Genomic DNA, 25538 nt, shown 5'->3' with positions numbered 1-25538 from the left:
TTGCTCCAAAAGATGCATTAGGCTTATGTTCAGGGATGTCATCCTGAAAAATCATGCTAGGGCTTATTTTCCGGTTAGATCTTATTTTCGGGGAAACATGGTACTAGTCAAGCTCACACATGAAGTACTATAATAAATCTAAGTTAGATACTCAATTGTGGCCTACACTTTAGAAATTTAAAATATTAAATCTAATACCTAAGCCCCATCTTAGAGACTCTGATTTAAATAGGGTCAGGAAGGGCCCAGCTGTTAGTTTTTTCAAGTGGTCCCCAGGTGCTTTGAAAGTGTAGCCTCAGTTGAGCATCACTAGCATAACTGGCATTTCCCAGAATCCAGGCTTACCTTTCTCCAAACCATCATTCATAATGCCACAAGAATCATCTTTTAAAAAATGCAAACCTCCTATTATCCTAGAGCAGTGGTTTTCAATCTGGACTGCCCATCAGAATCACTTAGAGAGCTTTTAAAAATCCTGATACCAGACCAGTTAAAACAAAGTCTCTAGAGATAAAAACCAGGCATTGGCATTAAAGCTCCCCAGGTGATTCCAATGTGCAGGCAACGCTGAGAACCACTGTCCTAGCAGCAATGGGAAGCAACAGAAAGTTTTTAAGAACAATAAAATCCAAACTCCTCTGAAGGTAATGAGACCTTCCATTCACCTTTGTAACCTCAGCTCTCATCCTACCAAAGTAATGTAGGTACCTGCAAGGGCCACACTTTTACATTTTTGTGCAAAATATTACCTCAATCCAGAAAGCCTCCTTTGCTCACCCACAGCTAAGACCCAAACCACTTTTAAAGTTAAGACCTTTCAAGAGTAGCCTCCATTGTATAAACCTTCCCTGACACAGCAGAGCTCATAAATTCACCTGTGGCTGTTTTGATTCTGTAGGGCAATTTTTAACGTTAAGCCTGACTTTCCTGTTGAACTACTTGAAATTAAAAACTTAGATCTGATTCATAGTTTTATCCCCAGTGCCTATCACTATGCATAACACACATGTATGTAAATAATTACATTATTATACAGGTAGAATCCCATTTTAATAAACTTCGAGACATCACAATTATATATTATATTCAAGTCTCATTAAAATGGAAACCAACAACTAGACTTTTAAAAAACGCAAGGCAAATGTTTAATGTTTGTTCTATTTATGAACAGTAACAAATTAAGGAAAAAGGCAGGTACAAAGGGCAGTATGTTTTCAGAATCACAAGGGTGGACCCTTACGGAATAATGATGTTTAGCTTTCCACCTAAATATGTCCTTTAAAAGATACCTTTTTCAAAGCGCTATACTGGTATATGACAGCTGTATGTTTTAGGAAAGTGAGCTAAGGCTACTTACTAGGAGTAAAATAATAGGTTTTGCCACCTTGAAATGAAAACAAATTATGAAAAGCTTTCAAATGCTTTCAATGAATTGTACTTAAGCTGAAAAACTCTGATAAATATGGTTACCAGCATTTGATGGCAATTTCTAGTATTCCATGTACTCTGTTACCCAGCAGAAATTCAGCTCTCCATAAAGACCCAAGACAGCTTAAGCAGAAGGCACAGTATTTTATCAAAAAGTTACACTTAACATTTTATATTTATATAATCACTACATGTGTGACTTACCCAAAGACAGTAATTTCGCACAAATATTAACTGAATAAGAACTAAACATATAATGTACCTCATTCAAAAGATTTTTGTTGTGCCCACATTCAGATGGGCCATGGAAATCACCTTAGCATGCAAAATGATTACAGGGTTACTATGTGTTTAGAGTAAGTTTTTTATCTCTATATATCCTTGGTTACTAAATTAATCCAGTATTTACTGAATGCCTATTAGTTGCTTGGAAATATATTAAAACTGAAGTATCTGAAGTGACTAGTAAGAAAATAAATGTATTAACCACAATACTTGGCATTTGTGGCTAATTTTTTTTTTTTTTACCTTATTTGGCGATTTCAAAGGTGAGATGGCTATTTTATTTGGTGTCTGTGTTGTAGAATTTAAAGTTGATCCAATAACACCACTTTCAGATATTGTTATGGTCTTTGATGGAGTCCCAGGAGTAGACTGTGAAAGAACCCTACCTGCAAACGAGAGGCAGCACATCAGTTTGACTTTTTAAAAGTAATAATAATATAAAAATGTATGTGATAGTGATCCACACCCACAAGGACTGTACTATGTATGTTTACTATTTCATATGTATCCACATACGAACTTAAAACACTTGAGTCTCTAACGAACTATGATAAATCTAAGAAGAAACAAAAAAATGTTTCTTAATAACATTTAGTATCTTAGTACTATTTTACATGAAGTTCAAGAAAACACTTCTGCTCACATTCTCATCAATCTTGTTTCATCTATCAGAAAATACGTTCAGGAAAACTAAGCAACATGCGCTGTATAACACAGTTCCTGAAAGTCAGGACTTGGAGTCTTAAAACTTCAAGCTCTCTTCTCTACTATACTGAAGCTGTTTTACTCTTTGAACTTAAACTGAAGGATACAATTAAATCCACATCTATAAAACATATAGTTACTAGCTAACTTGAACACTGTCTGGTTTAATACTCTTATTTTAGACTGTAAATGAAAAAAATTTTCTTCCTGCAAGATTCCAACAGGAAAACAGAAATACTGTGTTCCCTTCTGCACAATACCCTTCAGGAACAACACAGACAAACTATAGTGTGTTTGGATGGCTTAGGGATTTGGAAATCATATCACAATGAGTTGAAATGAGGAATTTTTATCCTAGGCAAGACTACCGACATGACACATCTCCAAATTCTTAAAAACTCTGACTGTGTGATAGTCATTCATGTGATTCTTCAAATATTCTGGCTCTCTCTCATTCTGGGCACCTGGTAGAACTACACTTCCTACTCCTCCCCACTCCCTGTGGTTAGGTTAAGGCCACGTGACTAGTTCTAGCCAATGAATTATGACTAGACGTGATGTGTGTCATCTGAGCCAGAACATTTACTGCCTATTGCAAGGCCTGCCAAAGCTCTTTTCCTCAGCCACATCTGAGATGGTGGCCCCTCTGTCAGCCTGGGTCTTTCAGAGACTGATGAGAAGAACTCCCTTTCTAATCTACAATGGACATGTAGATAATAATGAAGTATGAATAAAAAAATTAAATTGGGGGATTTTTTTTTAAGCTTTTGAGATTTGGAGATTGTTCATTATGACAAGAAAGCCAAGATCCCCTGACTGATCAAGTTGAAGTATTACAACCAATCTGTATCATATCAGTTGCACAACACTAATGCATAGAAACAGAAAATATTCAGCTCAGCACTACAAAAGAACGAATAAAAATTTCCAATTGAAATGACTGTTTCAACACAAGTAAATTTCTAGTCACTGAAGGCGTTTTAAAAAGATGCTAGATAATCAAATCTAATGAGGGGCCTGCTTGTTTTTCATCTAGATAGCATTTCTCCTGATTATCTAATCTCCAAATCCCTATTTAGCCTTAGCTCTAAAGACAAATTCAAGCAAGTATGCAAGCTATACAATTTCACCTTAAAACCAATCTGCAAGGCATTTATACTCTGAGTGTCAGCTGTCCTCCACCTGAATCAAGAGGTAAACTCCAGAAAGCTACAGATGGAACAGACTGGGGCAGGGAGCTATCATATCTGAGTGAGGACTAATTCTGTAAGAGATTAATTCATTAGTGAATATCTTTACATCAATGGAGTGTACCTTGTACCTTAGAAGCTCTGATAACAAGGACCTCTGTATCTCAGTTAACCATCTCAAAAGTCTTGTGAAGTGGTTGGTATCAACATTTTACAGAAACAAGTAAGATGAACAGACAATATATTTACACAAGATCACAAAGAAAAATTATGGAAGAGCCATGACTAAAACCCAAGTCTTCCAATGGCTCCCTTCATACCACTACACTGCTTCCATGACATATTCATTCAACAATACATTCACTGAACTACATTTATGGGTCAGAAACTGTGCCAGGTATTGGAAAGATAGAAATATAACTACCATCAATATGCTACATACATACAGTGGAATATTACTCAGCCTTAAAAACAAGTAATCACTTATGGTATAACATAGATGAATCATGAGGAAATACACCAGTCATAAAAGGATAAGTACTATATAATTCCACGTATATGACATCTGTAGAGTAATCAAAGTGATAAAGACAGAAAGTCCCTGCTAAGGGCTGGAGGGAAAAATGGGGTGTTACTGTTTAATGGGTACAGAGATTCAACTTTGCAAGATGAAGAAAATTCTAGAGATGGATGGTGTTGATGGTTGCACAACAATGTGAATGTACTTAATGCCACTGAATAATCCACTTAAAAATGATTAAAATGGAGGACATATAGATGGCCAATATGAAAAGATGCTCAATGTCACTAATCATCAGAGAAATGCAAATGAAAACCACAATGAGGTATCGCCTCACCCCTGTCAGAAAAGCCATCATCAATAAATCAACAAACAACAAGTGTAAGAGAGAATGTGAAGAAAAAGGAACCTGTGTGCACTGTTGGTGGGATTGTAAATTAGTGCAGACACTATGGAAATCAGTATGGAGGTTCCTCAAAAAATTAAAAATAGAATGACATGTAGGAGAATAACATGTGACAACACTCAGAGATTGGAGTGGTGTAGCTGCAAGCCAGGAATGCCAAGGATTGACAGCTTCCACCAGAAGCTAGGAAGAGGTACAGAAGGATACTACCCAGAATCTCAGAGGGAGCATGACCCCCTGTTGACACCCTGATTTCTAACTTCTAGCCTCCAGAACTATGACAGAATAAATTTCCATTGCTTTCAACTAAAAAAAATAAAAAAAATAAAAAAAAAATAAAAAATTAAAAACAGAACTATCTTATGACCAAGCAATTCCAGTACTGGGTATTTATCCAAAGAAATCCAAAACACTAATTTGAAAAGATATATGCACCCCTATGTTCACTGCAGTGCTATTTACAATAACCAAGGTACGGAAACAACTGAACTGCCCATCAGTAGACAATCAGATAAAGAAATTGTGGTACATACCTATATACAACGGAATATTACTCTGCCATAATAAAGAATGAAACCTTACCATTTGCAGCAACATGGATGAACCTTGAGGGTATTATACTAAGTGAAATAAGTCATACTGAGAAATAAAACTACCATATGATTTCACTTATATGTGAAATCTAAAGAACAAAATAAATGAATAAACAAGACAAACAGACTCATAGATATAGAGAACAAGTTGATGGCTACTAGATGAGATGGGGGTTGGGTGAGGAAGATAAAGGGATTAAGAAGTACAAATTAGTAGTTACAAAACAGTCACAGGGATGGTAAAGTACAATATGGGGAATATAGTCAATAATATTGTAAAAACTGTGTATAGTGTCAGATGGGTATAAGATTTATCAGGGGATCCCTTCATAAATTATATAAATGTCTAAGCACTATGCTGTACATCTGAAACTAATATAAAATAATACTGAATGTCAACTATAATTAAAATAGTCATGGGGATGTAAAGTACAGCATAGGGAATATAGTCAATAATACTGTAATAACTATGTACAGTATCAGATGGTAAGACTCACTGGGGTTATCACTTTATGAGGTATATATAATGTCTAATCACTATGTTGTTTTGTACACCTGAAACTAATTAAAAAATAGCCTTAAAAATTATTAAAATGATCAAATGTTATGTTATGTATACAATTTTAAAAAATAAACTTATTTTAAAAAACTAGGTAACAAACAAAACAAAATAAAAATACCATTAAGAAAACTCATGAGTTTAGTAGGAGAGACAGGCAAGAAAGCCAAATATTACAATAGTGTGACTAATAGAAAATTTGAAAGCCAATGTGAAATTTAATAGAAGTCTAATTAAATTTAAGTATTTGGTATGTATAATTAAGTTTTATGGAAATACATAAGAGATGGTCAGAGGAAGAGTACCTGACTGACTACACAGAGGGGTCAAAAGCTTCCAAGATAGGTGGAGGTAATCCAAAAATAAAATGGATGAATTACTAATGAGAAACAGCAAAGAATGGCATTTCAGGTAAAAGGAATAGTGCAAGATCCTAAGTCCTAATAGAACATGGTCCATTTGGTAATCTCTTAAAGTAAGTTAAATAACTAGGTCTGGAGCTAATAGAAGGTAAAAATGAAAGAGGTCTGTATTAGATCATAAATGCCTTTAATGCTAAGAATGCACTGGCATTTGAACTTAATTCTAATGGATTGAAGCCCAGAAATGGATACAGCCAAGAAAATTTTAAGCAAAGATGTGACAAGATCAGATTTCCATTTTAAAAACATCACTTACATATATACCAAGTTTCCCCGAAAATAAGACCTAGTCGGACAATCAGCTCTAATGCGTCTTTTGAAGCAAAAATTAATATAAGACCTGGTCTTACATTATATCATATTATATAAGACCTGGTGTTGTGTTGTGTTGTGTTGTGTTGTATTGCATTGTATATTACATCATATATTATATTATAATTTTACTTATATTACAGTAAAATAAGACTAGGTCTTACATTAATTTTTGCTCCAAAAGACACCTTAGAGCTGATTGTCTGGCTAGGTCTTATTTTTGGGGAAACACGGTAAGTTTATTTTGACTGAAAGACAGAAAAAGATATCTATCTTTAATGAGAAGCCCAAAAGTCATTAAAAAACAATCTAAATATATTTTGAAAGATCATTAGCTACAATATAAAGACGATGGAACCTCCTTGTGATAAGACAATTCAATAGGAAAGCACTTTGATGTTTTAAAATTTGGTTTACATGAATTTAAAAGGCCACAAGAAACTAGTTAACAGTAGAGATTATCCCTCCAAACTGAACTTAATGCCAACAATTTAGTGAAATTTAATAATAGAGGTCTATCTCTATGCACTGTGGTGGGGCTAACAGTCTATAATTAAAAGGTGAAGCTATGATTAGTGTGCAACACGTTATAAACAACCCAAAGACATGTAAAAGATGAAATCTTGACATTAACCAAAAATTCATTCAGATACTTACTTCTTTCTGCAAATATCACAATTGTTTAGCATCCGGTTTTTTCACATAATTAAAAAATTTAAGGGACTCTCAAAATCAAACAGTAAAGAACATTGCATTGAGACATTCCTCCTGGTTAACCCCCTCCACCTACCCGAAACCTCCCAGGGGACTGACAGCCCTTTTTCATCAACACATCCAACCCTTGCTCACACTTTCAGCCAACTGAAGCCCACTTCCTGAACCAACATCAATTCCACATCCTTTCTAATCTTTCCTCTGTTGCCATATCTGCCTCTTATGACAGCCCTCAAGATACTAGCCTCCTCCACCAATCTCTACTGAGGACAAATGAGAAAAAGAACATTCTCTCACCCAACACTGCCCTCAAATCACAGTCTTTCCATGCCTTCTCTCATTTGCTAAAATGAGAAGCTTCCCTACATACAATTCAAAGCTTCAGGAAAATGGTAAATCATTGCCATTGACTTCAGAGTGGCCTACTGTTATGCTGACCACAAATTTATCAAAGATAGTAGTAATTCATTTTAATATATATCTCTCCCCCACCCATGGTTAGTTAACATTTGAAGTACACTCATCAAGAATACACATAGGAATAAGTAGTTAGCATTTGAAAGTCTCTAGTTAAAGTCTACTGTCCAGACATGCTTCCATAGCCCTTAGCACAATGGATATTAGAAATGAGCTCTGAATTGGTGAAAAGAGTAATGTAAGTGTAATTCTGAATTAAAGACCAGGCACCACAGCTATGTGATTTTCTCTAGAAGTACTGAAGTGCTTGCCAGGCAAGGAATAAGAAGAGAGCTGGACTTAACGAAGCCATTATAGAGAGACAAGGAAAAGATAATCAATGGTGTTTACAAAGGAGAGATATGATGGGTCATGGATTCCATGTTGAGTAAGGAAGACTTTGAGGACAGGAAGGGGTGATTATTATGAGAAAGTGGAAGGGTTAATGGATAAAGGATTTCAAAGTCAAAGAATTGCTAGATTGGGAGTACAAAGGTGGAAAAACGAAAAGAGAATGAAATACTGAAGTCAAGATTTCTGAGGTTTTATAGTTATTTGGTGATGACAAATTTTAAAGTATATAATAAAAGAGAATTGGGTCACACTAAGGAATTTGTTGGTTAAAATTAATATAGCTAAAATTCTGTTATCATTTTAAGTAATTACTATCATTGTGACAATGTTCTACTCATAAAAAGCTGCATACAGAGCATATTAAAATACTGAAACCAAAAATTCCAACAGAAACCATGAAATACTACTTTCCCACGTGCATTAATTTAAACCTATTAGACTTAACATGTGTGTATTCTAGAGACAAACTGCCTGGGTTCAAATCCCAGCTTGGCCATGTATTAGATGAGTGTCCCCACTTCCACAATGACGGAGTATGACGACCTCATAGGATTGCCCGAGGATTATGAAAGTCACTACCGGGGGTGCCAAAAAATGTACACATTCTAAGAGATGTTATCTCTGTATTACTTTTCGAAGTTGAATTAAATTACGGTAGCAATGTGTAGAACAACGTTAGCTCTAAAGATGGCATTAATCAAATGAATGCTAGCGTCATTCGTTGTATTACAAATTTAATACAGTTTTTTCCTTTCTTAAAATGTGTATACAGTTTTTTGGCACCCTCTGTATATGTAAAGAGCTAAGAATAGCGCAGGGCACATAGTAAACACTATATAAATGTTAGCTAGTATTATTAAAGTTTAAAACTTTGCTATTTTCATGGTAAATTTCTACCAAAAACTAAAGAGACTAAAGTAATGGACTGATTTTTGAGATAAAACATTTTGCTTGAAGCATACATTTAATAAGTGTAACATTTCTTATTAACTACTTTAGTTTACAATAAACTAAACTTGTTTCACTAAAACATTTCAAAGTGGCAGAACAGCCTTTTTAAAACTTGACAGAAAGGTAAATATATAGCTTAATAAACTATAAAGAAAAATAACCTGCAATGACTGGTGGTGACACTTGAGTTGTCTGTCCTGTAACTGCTTTACTATTAATTGGTTTTGCAAAGATCAGCTTCGTGATTACTGGACCAGAGGTTGGTGTTCGAGGCTTCTTAGCAATCTGAAATATATAAATAACTATGAAGACCATGTTTCTATAAAACATCTAGTCAATCAAAATTAGAGAAAAGATGGATAAGCTGAAGTACATGTGAAACCAGCTCATTTAATAAAATATATCTTAAGTATTAATGTTAAAAACATTTAAAATGCAGCCATTCATTAAAATGTTAATATGATCACATCCTTAAGACAATATATACTGGGGGTACCAAAACAATGTATACACATTTTAAGAGATGTTAACACTTTGGTCAGGGTTGCTCAAACAGCAGTTCACCGTAATCAGAAGTGTCTGGACACTGATGGTAACCACTTTGAGCACCTCTTGTAATTGCAGAAGTCACACGTGACTTGTATTCATCTTTTGTTATTGGTATATATTGAGTATTACAATTTTAATAGTTTTTGTCCTTTCTTAAAATGTGTATACATTTTTCTGGCACCCTATGTAGTAATACCTTTGCATTTCATTGAAACTCCTTATTTTAGTCTCTATTAAGTATTTAATAAATAATAATAAAACACTATGGCACAGCAATATTCTTTCTCAAAACAATAAATTGTTCAATAATAAAAAGATGGGAGTAGAGTAGGTTAAGAAAGAATAGTGCAAATGATGAAGCCACCTGTAAATAAAACGACATTGGCCTCTGGAAGCAAAATAAACACACATTAAATTGACAGGCTTATGATTAGATGTTCAGCTTTAAATGTATATATCAGGGGTAGATAACCGAAGAACTGAACAAATTAACGACCTAGATACAAAGAGACAGTTTCGCAAAGCAAAGACTCTATTCCAAAGGCAAAACCTCTGAAATATTGTTTACTAAAATACTGTTTACTAACCTATAAATTCCTTGAAGGGAGAGTGTATATTTTACTCATCTCCAATCTTAAATTATATATTAGCACGCTATTGACCTGAACTAAAAATCTCCACAAGTCAAGGAAAATAGTTATCAATGTTTTTATACTGAAATTATCAATGTATGCAAAGACAAGACTTCTTCTAAAAGTTAGAAGCAGAAATTTAGGTATGATAAAAATTATAGATTTTGAAGCAGGCAGGATATTAAATATTATCTTTTGGCAGATATGAAACTTGAGGGCCTGAAAGTACAATTTATTATTGGAAAGAATGACTCAAAATGAATAAACATGACCAATTTGAATGACAGAAATATACCAGTAACTGTAATAGATCACAGAACAAGATAAATATTAGCTTTGTACTCAAATTATAAATTAAACTAAATAACACATTTTCTTACATTTTGAATATATCACTGTTTTACACTCAGAACATATTACTGACAAAATAAATACACATTAAATACAAATCACTTTTTAAAAAACATGTAGATCCATTATTATATTAAAAAATACCCAACTTGCAAAATTCTGATTCAGCCAAATAAATCCATAATTGTACTTTAAAAAACTGATGCACTTTGGGAGACATAAAGGGAATATATTTCTCAACTCTGTTTACAGGCCTAAAACGCTAAAGTAAGTTAGAAGTTGTCATCTATTGACTTAGTATTAATAATCTCAAGAGGCAGAAATATTGGTGCTCTTAAAATCCAAGCCTCAAAATAAAAAATCTTAGCTATAAAGATCAGGAGCTTAAAGTATTTGCCCACTGATTGATTTTCATAATCACATAGTCATATGAATACTTACCAATCAGGAAAAAATGTAAACAATACAAACAAAAGCACATTAATAATTCAAAGGAACAATCTCAACTTGCACTTGTGGTTATGTTTTTTTTCTTTTCTTTTTTCTTTTTTATGGTTATGTTTCTTTAGAGGAACTTTGCTGAAAATAATTTCGTGTTCCGTTAAGGAACCCTGATTTATGCATTATGAATTCTAAACTATCTTCGAACAAAATTACTTTATTAAGTAAAACAAACCATCATTTATAACAAATTTATCTAATCAGCACATTAAGACAAAAATGAATCATAAAGGAAATTTACAAATAAGATAGCCAAATATGGGACCAAATAATAACATGCAGGAATTACTAGCAAGGTATTGTACAGACTCAGGAAGTAGTAAGGAGTTATGCTGCTCCAGACTATTAGTTATTTATTCCTCTTATATTCTATGCACAAGAAACATGGGAAAGTGTTTATATATCTGTAATTAACACGTTGCGTACGGATCACGAGAATCTTCACGAGGGATTTAAACCCTGCCTTACGCAATATGTTAAGTGTAACTATACCTCTTTGTTACTGCCTCTAGCCTCATCTGTCACCCCTTTCCTTCATTTTTTAAGATGGGTTTCCTTCTTCAACCCTTACCTGTTGTCCATACCCTATCAGTTTCAATACTCTAAATAAACTTAAGACAACACTGAGGACTGTCTAGGAAAAAAAACAGAGAATCCTTTACACCGTGTAATAACAAACCAAATATTCTGATGCCTAAGAAGGAAACATAAGACGTGTAGCTCGTGTTTGTTTGTTTTCTTGTGCATCAGAGCTTTGTAGGTTACTTTTGAGTTGGAAGGATTTGGGTTGCCTAAAAATAACCGGACAAGTAGAACAATATTCTAAATGGGGTTTCTTTTTTTCAAATACAAGCTTTTTTCTCAATAAATAGAATCAGGGTTTATAAAAGTAATAATAAAAGAAGTTACAAGAATTAGATCCCAATCTTTGTTTTTTATTGTCAGTATTTAGGGAATTATAGTAGAAAACTAGTGAACACAAGTAAACTGGTCATTGAAATAGTATATGTACATTGCTCTTGTAAATAAAAAAAATGACATTCTAATTTACATTATCAGTTTCTTGTGACATGGTTATGATCCACATCCCCAAAGCCAAATAAATTCTGATAAACCAATAAAAACAAGTTTCAAACCTGACTAAAAAAACAAGTTTAGGACAGATACTTGCTGGTGATAGCGTATCTCATTCAAGAGATCCTCAATCTAAAGTAAAGGAGTCAGGGATAAGTGAGATGATAATGAACAAGAAAGAAAAGGACACTGAGTGTTTAATAGGGGCAGAAGGAACACGGGCAAATTACAAGGTTTGAGAAATCTTACAAAGTTCTTAAATAAAAATCCCATGAATATAAGTTCCTAATTATTTTGCCAACATAATAACCAAAACAATATTTCTAATATCATCAACTGGGGGTAGATAGTTCCTTGTACACTTGCTTTAGTTCTCCAACTCATGCCTTCTCTTTTTTTTTTAAAAGGTGACTCTCAAACAGGGAATGCATTTGTGTTCCCTGGTCATTTAAGTGGATCATTGTATTTCTAAGGGTAGTGGTGACCCAAAAAGGCCTATTTGGTCATGAAAAATAGGGAACCATTTAATACATGTCCTGTGAACCTTCTATGTTAAGATCCTATTCATACTAATAATAGGTACCATTTCAAAGGATCCTCAAAGTTTTGAGAATTATATCAACTACTATCTGTTATTGCGTATTTCATCATGACCGAACAGCCATCTTCCAGCTAAAGTCAAAAACTCAGATGATAAGTAACCTATCCAAAGTTCCACAGGTGGTAGGGCAGCAGAGAGGTGACTCAAATCCATTTGGTCCAACTCTAAAGCCTATATGTTATCTTCCATCACATAGCATTGCCTTTTTCACAATGTAAACATGAATGATGGCTATGACAGTAAACCCAAAGAAGGCGCACACTGGCTAGTATGTACTATTTATGGTTCCAAAGATTTCTCAGAGCAGCAAGTTTTCCTAGATTTTGGCCATCTGTTAAATGAAAAAAATCAAGTATGAATTATTTTTTGACAGCCCAGCAGCAACTCTGGCATCTTTATACCAGCAGAACATCCTTGTAATCAAACTACTACTGAGAATAAAATGCATTTAAAAATGAATAAAAAGCTATAAATACACTCGTTTGGAATTTAACCAAAATTAAGTTTGTTCTAAGTTCGCTAGTAAAAGTTTTCAAAGCATTAGACATCAAATTTTACCCAAAAACCCCCACACAATTACTAAAAGCAACATTCAAAAGAATTCAATAACAACTAAGCATTTCATCACCCTACAAACACAACTGCGAAATCAGTATAACATGCATTTTAATTCATAAGCCCCCTTTTTTTTTTTTTACCTGTACTGTTTTTAACTGTTGGGTCTGTAACACAGAGGGCTGAGTTGTAGTATTAATCAGTTGATTTCCTGGGGTCAATGCTGAGACACCAATGACAGGTTTCACCTCTGGCCTCCCTCCAATGGTAACTACTTTAATTTGCTGCGGTGGTAACTTAGCATCTCCTGACTGGGCCTGAGTTGTAACTTTCTGAGCCTGGGGTAGTTGGCTATGGGGTAGTGCTAAAACAATTGGTGAACCAGACTTGCCCAAAGTTGTTAAAATTAACTTCTGTCCATCTGGTTTAAGGGTCTGATTGCCAAGTTTAAGATCAGATGTCTGTGATACTTTGTTTAAAATAATCTGATTGGCTGATATAGTCACAGGAGTCTGAGCACCAAGTTTTTGAAGGCCACTTGGAAAAGCTGGTTTCACTGTGGTATTAAAATCTGCTTTAGTAATTGTGGTGTTCACTGCAACTTGGTTAGTGTGGTTACTGTACACTGTGATTGGTTCCGTGGAAATGGGCGTGGCTGTAGAGTCACCAGTAGAATTTATGTTGACAATTTCTTCCAGTTCTGTCTCCATGGGAATTGGGGATGAAACAATAACAGCCTCAATACTATCATCATCCACTAAAGTTATACCAGTGTCCATTATCTCCTCTGGAAGCAAACTATTCACCTCAGCTGGCACCACCTCCATGATCGTTCTCCTGATAGAAAGTTGATCAGGCGCTGCAATAAAAGTTGAAAAATAAAAAATTACTTAGGTTTTGAAAATAGATTTAAGAAAAAAATTATTTAAGAAAGATGCAAATGAAAAAATGATAAAATTTAAAATATTTTTTATTAACGTAACTGAATGAAGAATACTCCTGATGTGAATTTAGGTTAAACCATTTTATCATACCCTCAACCTTCAAGAATCTGAAGTATAAGTTATGTGGGACACAAAACTAGAAGCAAATATTCTCATTTGCTGTGCCTCAACCCCAAAGCATACTGCATTCAGGTAACACTACATCACATAATTACAGGAAACTCCTTCCTAATACCCGCTCATAAAACTTTTTAATCTTTGACATTTCTGATCATTTGATTTCTTCCCAGTTACGGTTTTCCCCTCTTATTGACAGACTGGAAAACTGCTAATTCACACAAAAAAAAATAAAGATTTTAAAATATAAACAGATATTGGAAAATATCTTCACATCTCCAGTGAACTAGGTCCTAAAATGATAGTATTCAACCATTTATAAAAATCCATTAAATACTCAAATTAATGCTAAAAGACTGTCCAGAGTAATCCATCTCAGTAACTGCAAATCAAATGGTTTATTTGGCCCAAGTCTGATCAATTAGCTCCACAGAAACTTTTGATTCTCAAATCCTCCTCAGCCATTTAAAATTATCAAAAAGGGAACCATTTAAGAGGTATACAGCCAGTCCCCACAAAGAAAACAAGTGGTAATAAAGCAGATTATAAACAAATCAGAACTGTGATGCCTTTAGCCAAAGTTTATGCAGAACTTCCGATAAAGGAGTCCGTATCATTGTCTTCACTTATTGAAGAAGCACATTATATTTATGACTGACTAAACAGCAATAAGTTATTTGCCCATAGAATATCAAAGATCCATAGGAATCTAATGAACAATTCTTTTTCTGCCCTTTTTTAAAATATAAAAATCAATAACCATTCTGAGATTAAGGGTAACAGACATGGCAGTAACAAACGTATTGCCAAATTTATCATCATTATTGAGCACTTATTATCTACCAGTGATGGCACAATTTAATTTACCGTCACAATAAGATGGCATCATTATTACCCCTATTTTACAGATGAAAAAACTTAGGTTAAATAATTTGCCCAAGGTCACATAGCTAGTAAACGGAAAAGTCAGGATTCAAACTCAGGATATGTTTTATGATACCAAAGTTCATAATTTTAATCACAAAATTATATTGTCTTAAATTCTTATCACTGGTATTTTAAAATGGACAAAAAAACCCCAAGTCTACTCCTTTACAGTCAAACCCACTCTACACAACCAATTTGTCCTATCACTATAGATTAAGTTTGCCTTTTTGCCCATTCCAGAACTTTACATAAATGGAATCGCATATTACGCACTCATGACATACAGGAATCATACAGTATGAGTTTTTTCCCTCAGCATGCTGAGATTTATTTTTATTCTTGTACTTATTAGTACTTCTGTTCCTTTGGACTGTTGAATAATATTCCATTGTACAAATGTACCATGATTTGTTTATCCATTCACCTGTTGATGGACATTTGGATTGTTTCCAGTTTGGGGCTCTTATGAATAATACTGCTATGAACATTCAAGTTCCAAGTTTCTTATGGATGCATTTTCATTTCTTTTGAATAAATACCTAGAAGTGGACGTGCTGGGTCATGAGGTAAGTTTATTTTTAACTTTGCATGACACTGAAATGATTTCCCACCGTGGCTACACCATTTTATACGCCCCCAGCAATGGAGGACAGTTCCAGCTGCTCCACATCCTCGCCAACAATTGGTATTGTTGGTCTTTTCATTTCAGCCATTCTAATGGGTGTGAAGTGATAACTCCTTGTAGTTTTAATTTGCAATTCTGAGATGACTAATGATGTTGATCAACTTTTCGCATGCATATTATCTATTTGTATATTTTCTTTTGAAAAGTGCCTGTTAAAAACTTTAGCTATACTTAAAGATACCCTCTTCTTATTGAGCTGCATGAGTTCTTTGTATATACTGCAGAATCATGAGTCACAATAACTTGTAGCTCAAAGGAATCACTAGGGCTTGGGGACCCCAAAGTAGTGGCACTACTCTACATGTGGCTCTTCCTGATCAGCAGAGTCCCCACAGGCACGTAGGGGCATTTACAGTACAGGTACGTAAAACATCAGTACCAATAGACCTTAGCAATGGAAGCCAAACAGTACACAGCAAAGGGCCCCACCCACAATGTCACATTAGCTTCCCTTCCCCACTGCAAACTTGCCCAAGCCCTGTCAGTTGCATCTGAATACTCCATCTCCCCCAGAAAGAGGCAGGAGGATGACAGGTGCCAGTACCCAACAGAGCCATAAAAGGTTGACTCCCTCCTCTCCCTGAAGCTCCCCAGCATATTTAGACAGGTGGGTATGGCTGTTCATTCCCCTTAAGGACTGGGAGACCTCAGCCCAACTCCTATTCATCTTTCTCCTTAAAACACCTGAAGTGAAGGTGTAGGAGGAGGGAGAGGTCAGGCCATGAAGGGAGACAGTGGCCTATCAGTGCATTTACTTTCAGTTTCAAGTACCCAAACTGGCAGCTCAACTAAACAAACTTCTAATGTTTTCCATCCAACCAAAGCTCTATATCCTCAGTATCACACCATTTTCTCACCTCAGGGGACTCTTTAACTCAGCAGCTACAGCCACACTGCCTTTCATCTGGGGCCACGGCACTGAGTACACAATAACCAAAGCACCATTTGGGCCACCTCTCAGCTCAGCCCCTAAATAGTCATTAAGAGGTAGAACACTGAAGGACTCTTACTCCTCCTGCACATGCCACCCTTATCACTTGAGTAAGAGCATTCGAAATGCCAGCGAGTCTTTTCCTATCCCCTAACCCAGTCCGCAAGGCCCTCATCCTTCCTCTTCCAGAAAGCCATGTCTCTGTCAGCACTCCATCCTCATGGCCAAAACTGTTAGGAACTGTGAAGGACCTGAGACTTTTGACCTCCAGACAGGCTAACAAAATAGCCTGTTGCTGTTTCATCGGTACTGCCAGCCCACACAGTGGTCCCGGGTCAGACACACAGGTCTTGGTTCTGTCTTCACAGCACAGCAAGGACCATGAGCATCCCGTGTGTTACCAGTTCCTCCATTGCCCGCAAGCCCCACAGAGCAGACATGGAGAGGCCCAGGGAGCTGCTGTGCGGGTCTGCATGCCAACTAAGGATATTGCTGACTTCTATTTCATATGTTGTTAAACATTGTTGTCTACACTCACGAGGGATATTGGTCCGTAGGTTATTTTTTTCTTGTAGTGGCTGTCTGGGGATAATGCCACCCTAATACAATGAGTTAGGACGTGTTTCCTCCTCTTCAGTTTTCAGGAAAAGTCTGCATGGCTTTACTATTTCTTCCTGAAATGTGTGCTGGAGCTCACCAGTGAAGCCATCTAGACATCAAACTTTCCTGTGGGAAGGTATTTAACTATCAATTCAATTTCTTTACTAGATGTAGGGTTATTCAGGTTATCTCTTTCTTCTTGAGTGATCTTCGATATTTGACAGCTCGTGTCTTTCAAGGAATTTATCTGTTTACTCTAAGTTGCTGTATTTATTAACAGAGTTACATATAATATTCTCTTATTTTAATATCTGTAGAAATGTCAACACTTCATTTCTCATTGTGGTAATTTCTGTCTTTTCTCCTTTTTTCTTGATCAGTCTCGCTTGATATTTATCAATTGTATTGATCTTTGCAAAGAATCAGTTTGGCTTCATTGATATTCTCAATTGTCCATTTTTTATTTAATTGACTGTTATCTTTACCTCCTTCCTTCTACTTACTTTAGGTTTAATTTGTTCTTTTTCTAGAAGCTTAAGGTGGAAGCATAAATCAGGGTTCAGCAAACTATAGCCCATAGACCAAATCAGGCACATGATCTGTTTAATTACTCTCCAACTAAGAATGGTTTTCACATTTTTAAATAGTTAGGAGGAGGTGTGTGTGTGTGTGTGTGTGTGTGTCTTTGTGTGTGTGTGTGACTGTGTGTATAAAAATTGTTTTTTACATGGCTTGCAAAGCCTAAAATACTTACTATCTGGCCCTTTACAGAAAGTTTGTCAGATCATTGGTTTCGATCATTGATTTTAAACCTTTCTTCTTTTCTAAAATAAACATTTAACATTAAAAATTTCCATTAAAAAATGCTGCTTTAGCTTCCTACTAACTTCAATGTTTTTATTATCATTCACTTGAAATGTCTTCTAACATTCCTTATGATTTCATCTTTGACACAGGGAAAATAAAGAAGTATACTATTTAATTTCCAAATATTTGGGGATTTTCTATCTTTTATTGATTCCTAACTTACTCCAATTATTGTCAGTGAATGCAATACATTCCATAACATTTCCATCATTTGAAATTAGAGACTTGTTTATGGCTTAGTATATGGTCTATCTTAGTGAACACTGCACGTGCACGAGAAAAGAATGTGTTGTACATATGTTAATTAGCTCAAGTTGGTTGATAGTGTGGCTCAGATCTTCTACCATCTTACTTTTTCCTCTTCTACCGTGTTTCCCCAAAAATAAGACCTAGCCGGACCATCAGCTCTAATGTGTCTTTTTTTTTTTTTTTTTTTTTTTAAGATTTTATTGGGGAAGGGGAACAGGACTTTATTGGGGAACAATGGTCAAATTGTTGTCCTTTCAATCTTAGTTGTGGAGGGTTCTGTTCAGCTTCAAGTTGTTGTTCTTTCAGTCTTAGTTGTGGAGGGCGCAGCTCAGCTCCAGGTCCAGTTGCCGTTGCTAGTTGCAGGGGGCACAGCCCACCATCCGTGTTCAATCTTAGTTGCAGGGGGCGCTGCCCACCATCCCTTGCGGGAGTCGAGGAATTGAACTGGCAACCTTGTGGTTGAGAGCCCACGCTCCAACCAACAACTGAGCCATCCGGGAGGCAGCTCAGCTCAAGGTGCCGTGTTCAATCTTAGTTGCAGGGGGCAGAGCCCACCATCCCTTGTGGGACTCGAGGAATTGAACTGGCAACCTTGTGGTTGAGAGCCCACTGGCCCATGTGGGAATCGAACCGGCAGCCTTCGGAGTTAGGAGCACGGAGCTCTAACCGCCTGAGCCACCGGGCCGGCCCTCTAATGTGTCTTTTGGAGCAAAAATTAATACAAGACCCGGTCTTATATAAGACCCGGTATCATATTACATTACATTATATTACACCCAGTCTTATATAAGACCCGGTCTTATATTATATTAAAATAAGACTGGGTCTTATATTAATTTTTGCTCCAAAAGACGCATTAGAGCTGATGGTCTGGATAGGTCTTATTTTGGGGGAAACACAGTACCAATTACTGAGAAAGGCTGTTAAAATTCCCCAACATGATTGTGGGTTTGTTTATTTCTCTTCTGTGTATTTTTACTTTATGTATTTTTGAAGCTCTGTCATTAAGAAGAACATGTCTTTTTATTTGTTCTCTTAAAAGCGACTAGGAATTACAAGACAGGGGGTTTGCCTTTGAATTAGGAATAAAGTTCAAACTTCTAACAAGAAAAGGTCTGATTGGTCTGGCCAGTCTCTATGTAGTATAGGCCTGTGCAGAGTTCTGGAGCCAGCACACCTCATAAGTCACTGAGCAGAATATGATAACCGCTTTATGATTAGACATCCATATCTGTTTCAATCAGGGTCACAGGCAGGGCGGCTTATGCTAAAAGAAACTCTCAAAAGGAGCTTGTGGGCATGGCAGGAAAGGGTATGGCCATCTAGTTACATGAATCATCACTCTAATTTTATCCCTTAGGAATGGAAGACATGTACTACTATCAAATGCAACCTCATCACCAGTGTGTGGAGGACCACTTCAAGAAAACAGAGTATCTTCACAAGCCAATAGGACTGAGGCACTTTAGTTCACCTCAGCTGTACAAGGTATGGTACCTGCCAAGGTATGGTAGTAAAAGAGTACAGAACATACAATGCATTCCCCATGCCTTCAATATTTTTTGCTCATAAAACAAAGTTCTAAAGGCAAAGTACAATTCTGGAAATCAATACATTAAGATTTTTCCCCCTTAAAAGTCAAACACGGTTGAATGATTTAAGTCTGATGAAACTTAAAAGACTGACTCATTTCAGAAAGTCTAATGATTTATAAATTTGTCTCAACTGTATTACATTTATAAGCTCCAACTAAACTAGCACCCCCACTCCCATTTCCACTGCCCTAGGCATTCTATAGCATTACCCTGGTATTTCCATCACAGTATCTGTCACAATCAGAAAGTCCCTTTGTTTACAGTCTGATTCTCCCTCCCCTACTTCTTTAGAATGCAAGCTCCATGAGGACAAGGACTTGTCTGTCTTCATGACCTCTGTATCCCATCCCCAGTACCTAGAACAAAGCAGGCAAATAACAACCTCTCAATACAAACCTGAAGAATGAATAAATTAACCATGGAGAAGGGGTGTCATCTAAAACTAGCATTTTGTACACTAGGCTCTGAAAGATAACTTTGGTTTGTCTATTGATTACGATAGGTTTATATAATGCTGAGACTTCACAACACTTCAAATGAAATAAACTCACATTGTCATAAGACACACTAACAAACTGAGAAACTCCCTTAAAAACTCAAATAAGTTTTTAAACACTCAGATTCAGCTTTTAACCAATACACTCTGCAATAACATTCCATCTTAAAATCTACGAGGTTCTCTTAGCTTTTAACTACCTTATGATTTTTATCAGTCATTTGATTAACAAATACTTATTACTCATCAACTTTGTGAAGGGAATTATGGGAAATTAACCAAAGACCTTGCCCTAACAGAGCTTAAAAATCAATAGAAGAATGGCATGATCACAGCTGTGCTTTAGGAGGATTAACTTCATATCAGCACATTATTGGGCTGGAGGCAGTAAGACGAGTTAGAAGGCTATTACAGTAATTGGTTCAAGACAGTGCTAAATGGAGGGTCTGATTTAGGATGGTAACCATGAAAAGAAATGAATTAAATATAAAATAAAAAAATAACATAAGATAGAAATGACAAACACTCTATGCTTTTACATTTTTTAAAGTTTCTTACAGAATATTACCAGTACAGAAACACTGTTCTTTTCTAAGTTACAGGTGGAGGACAACCTGGGTGAACAACTGTTTTCATTCTTACACTTAATAATATGAAGTGATGACCTATCACCATATTGCAGATGAGTAATTGCAGATGTTTAGACAGAAATATCCGAGTGTTTAAGAACTATACTTTTGTACCTAGAAATTACCACCAGCACTAAGTGGCTCACTACACTATTTGGATTTTAACTTTGATTTCTAAAATCAAGCATCAAAATCTCAAAAGCTAGCTACAAAACTACATTTCTCAAACCAAATTAGGAGCAGTGGACTATAAACCATGATTCCTGATGAAGAGTCGAAAAGTTTGTATTTTCATTTTGATGTTATATTTTGAAAAAGTATATTCTGGATCATCTGGATAACCACCTCATATCTGCAATCAGCGATACTAGAATTAGGGTGAGCTAAAGAAAAGGCGCAGAAGGATCTTACAAGGTAAATGATATATTTATGCCAAATGAAAGCCAAATCACCTAACTTATGATTTAAAGAGGAAAGCTTTAGAGCATTCAAATACAGAAAAGTGGTGTAGGAATTGAGTTATCATAGGATATATAATATATAGAAAACTGCACACCTTGCCAAGGCAGACCATAGTACATTCACAATGCAAAGAAAGATTTTATTTCAGCAAAACAACATCATCATCACCCTAAATTTAATGTTTTACAGTTTTGTTCATATTTCATTTATAAATTTACTTTTGTTTTATACTTGTATAAAAGTAATAAAGAGCCGGCACAGTGGCTCAGGTGGTTAGAGCTCCGTGCTCCTAACTCCGAAGGATGCCAGTTCGATTCCCACATGGGCCAGTGGGCTCTCAACCACAAGGTTGCCAGTTCAATTCCTCGACTCCCGCAAGGGATGGTGGGCTGTGCCCCCTGCAACTAACAATGGCAACTGGACCTGGAGCTGAGCTGCGCCCTCCACAACTAAGACTGAAAGGACAACAACTTGACTTGGGGAAAAAAAGAAAGTCCTGGAAGTACACACTGTTCCCCAATAAAGTCCTGTTCTCCTTCCCCAATATAAAAAAAAGTAATAAGCATAAGGAATTTATATTTATATACATCTAAAAATTAAATATTTTAATGAAATTATTTAGGACAATACTAGGGATCTAAAATATGTTTTTTTTCCCTTTAAATGGGGACTGTACATTATTCATGCTTAAGATTAACATGGTGGAAAAAACACAGGGATTCAAATCAGAAATACCCACTTTCAAATTTTGGCACTCCTAGTTGTTGAATGTGTACACCTAAGCAATAATCTTTCTAAGCCTCAGTTTACTTGCATGGTTACTGTGAAGACAGGTATGTGATATACTATAATTCAAATGAAAATCCTTTTCCTAGTACCTCAACATAATAAAGACCATATACAACAAACTTTCCGCTAATATCATACTTAATGTTGAAAAACTGAAAGCTTTTCCTTTAAAATCAGGAATAAGACAGGGTTGCCCGTTCACCACTGTTGTTCAACATAGTATTGGAAGTTCTAGCCAGAGCAATCAGGAAAGAGAAAGAAATAAAAGGCATCCAAATTGGGAATGAAGATATTTAATTGTCACTTTTTGCACATGACATGATTCTTTATATAGAAAACCCTAAAGACTCCACAAAAAAACTATTAGAAGCAATAAACAAATACAGCAAAATTGCAGGATACAAAATCAATGTACAAAAATCCACTGCATGCCTATATACTAACAATAAAATTTCAGAAAAAGAAATGAGAAAAACAATTCCTTTTGTAATTGTAACAAAAAGAATAAAATATCTAGGAATAAACTTAACCAAGGACCTATACACTGAAAACTACAAGACATTACTAGAAGAAGTTGAAGACACAAAGAAATGGAAAGATATTCTGTGTTCATGGATTGGAAGAACCAACATAGTTAAAATGGCCATACTACCCAAAGCAATACACAGATCTAATGCAATTCCCATCAAAATTCCAATGGCATTTTTTAAAAAACTAGAACAAAAAAATCATCAGATTTGTACGGAATCACAAATGACCCCAAATAGCCAAAACAATCCTAATTAAAAAGAACATGGTTGGAAGTATCACACTCCCAGATTTCAATTTATATTAAAAAAAAAAAAAAAAAAAAAGCAACGATTACCAAAACAGCATGGTATTGGCAGAAAAACAGACACATAGACCAATGGAACACAACTGAGAACCCAGAAATAAACCCATATATATATATATGTGTGTGTGTGTGTATATATATATATGCAGATAATTTTCGACAAAGGAGCCAAAAACACACAATGGAGAAAAGAAAGCCTCTTCAATAAATGATGCTGGCAACAATTGGAAAGCACATGCAAGAGAATGAAGCTAGACTGCTGTCACCATATATCAAAATTAACTCAAAATGGATCAAAGACCTAATATAAAAACGTGAAACAATAAATTGCATAGAAGAAAGTATAGGTACTAAACTTGGGGACCTTGGGTTCAGAGAGGATTTTATGAATTTGACTGACTTTAAAGGACAGGGAAGTAAATGCAAAAATAAATGAATGGGACTATATCAAACTAAAAAGCTTCTGCACAGCAAAAGAAACCAACAAAACAGAGGCAACTCACCAAATGGGAGAAGATATTTGCAAACAACACCTCCATTAAGAGGTTAATGTCCAAAATATCTAAAGAACTCATACAACTCAACAACAACAAAAACCCCAAAGAACCCAGTTAAAAAATGGGCAGAGGACCTGAATAGGCACTTCTCCCAAGAAGACACACAAACAAGCAACAGATATAAAAAATGTTCAACTTTACTAGCTATTAGGGAAATGCAAATCAAAACCACAATGAGATACCACCTCACATCTGTTAGAATGGCTATCATCAACAAGACAAGTAATAAAAAGTATTGGAGATGCTGTGGAGAAAAAGGAACCCTCATACACAGATGGTGGGAATGTAAATTGGTACAGCCACTATGAAAAACAGTATGGAAGTTCCTCAAAAAACTAAGAATAGAATTACCACACAACCCAGCAATCCCTTCTTCCGGGTATCCACCCAAAAATCTGAAAACGTTTATCTGTAAAGATATATGTACCCCTGTGTTCATTGCAGCATCACACAGTGGCCAAAATATGGAAACAACCAAAGTGTCCTTTGATAGGTGATTGGATAAAGAAGATGTGGTACATATATACAATGAAATATTACTTGGTCATAAGAAAAGATGAAATAGTGCCATTTGTGACAACATGGATGGACCCTGAGATTATCATGCTAAGCAATATAAGTCAGACAAAAAAAGTTGAGAACCATGACTTCACTCATATCATTTCCCCGAAAATAAGACCTAGCCGGACAATCAGCTCTAATGTGTCTTTTGCAGCAAACATTAATAGAAGATCAGGTCTTATAATAAAATAAGACCATCACCATCAAATATATGGTGATGGAAGGAGAACTGACTCTGGGTGATGAACTCACAATGCAATATATAGATAATGTATTATAGAATTGTACACTTGAAACCTATATAATTTTACTAACCAATCTCATCCCAATAAATTTAACAGCAAAAATGTCTTTTCCTCTTTATATAAATAAGCTTCTTCTAATTTCTCTTTTTCTATGGCATTCAATATTCTATCAAACAGCAGGGTTTGAGATCTTATCATCCTTGATGTTTCTCAATATATTAATCTATCATATATCATGCAGATTACACCTTCACAATGTCTCCTTCCAAATGTAACCAAGAATTTCCAAATCTCCAAAGCTTGGAGCCTACTATGGTATTTTTACCTCCATCTCCTCTAACCTTCAACACATCCTACATAAAAGCTACAGGATTTATCTCCCTCAAGTGCATCTCTGAGGCTTTCATTCTCCTATTTAAAAATTTTCTATAATTCTCAAGGCCTTCTTCATTATGACCCTACTCAACCCCATCCTTCCAATTTTACCTCCAACAATTCCTAAACTGAGAGTTTCCTGAAGCAATGATACTGAGGTATCCCCTATCCTTAGCATAGTATGTACTATGTAATAGATAACCAATAGTAATATTTGAGAAAAGTAATGAAAGTGTGTAATGCTCCTCTCACCCCAAAAGACACTGGACTATCTCTGGAGGCGTAACCCTTCATTTCTTTCTAACATATTTCTAATTATTAATAGACAATTGTTCTACCCACAACAATCTGAAAACTGGTCGTTAAAGATAAGCACAAGGAATCACAGAAAGACAATAGCCCTCTGTGGTTGAAAGCAAAAGAAAGCTAATGAAAAAACATTTTAATCTCCCTCTTTATTTGAATGTTTTAAAAATTCTTAGTCTTACTTCTAATCTAGCAGCTGGGTTGGCATGG

The 25538-nt window shown here is 35.5% G+C and overlaps 1 protein-coding gene across 6 annotated transcripts in view; it reads right to left on the bottom strand.

Annotated features, from left to right (window-relative positions):
* LIN54 (lin-54 DREAM MuvB core complex component) overlaps window positions 1-25538 on the bottom strand; it is a 63178-nt gene that overhangs the window by 33812 nt on the left and 3828 nt on the right. For 3 of the 6 annotated variants that reach the window (XM_074324238.1, XM_019731329.2, XM_074324240.1), the window contains exons 2-4: window positions 13302-14017; window positions 9057-9180; window positions 1957-2099 (exon numbers count right to left, since the gene is read on the bottom strand). In XM_074324238.1, the coding sequence (XP_074180339.1) occupies window positions 1957-2099; window positions 9057-9180; window positions 13302-13985 (951 nt within the window). In that variant the 5' untranslated portion in view covers window positions 13986-14017. The remainder of the gene's footprint in view (window positions 1-1956; window positions 2100-9056; window positions 9181-13301; window positions 14018-25538) is intronic. The other 3 variants (XM_074324251.1, XM_019731331.2, XM_074324256.1) reach the window with 1 other exon arrangement.

This window comes from Rhinolophus sinicus, linkage group LG02 (genome assembly GCF_036562045.2).
Source record: "Rhinolophus sinicus isolate RSC01 linkage group LG02, ASM3656204v1, whole genome shotgun sequence".
Taxonomy (NCBI): domain Eukaryota; kingdom Metazoa; phylum Chordata; class Mammalia; order Chiroptera; family Rhinolophidae; genus Rhinolophus; species Rhinolophus sinicus.
This window is presented reverse-complemented; position numbering and strand designations above follow the sequence as displayed.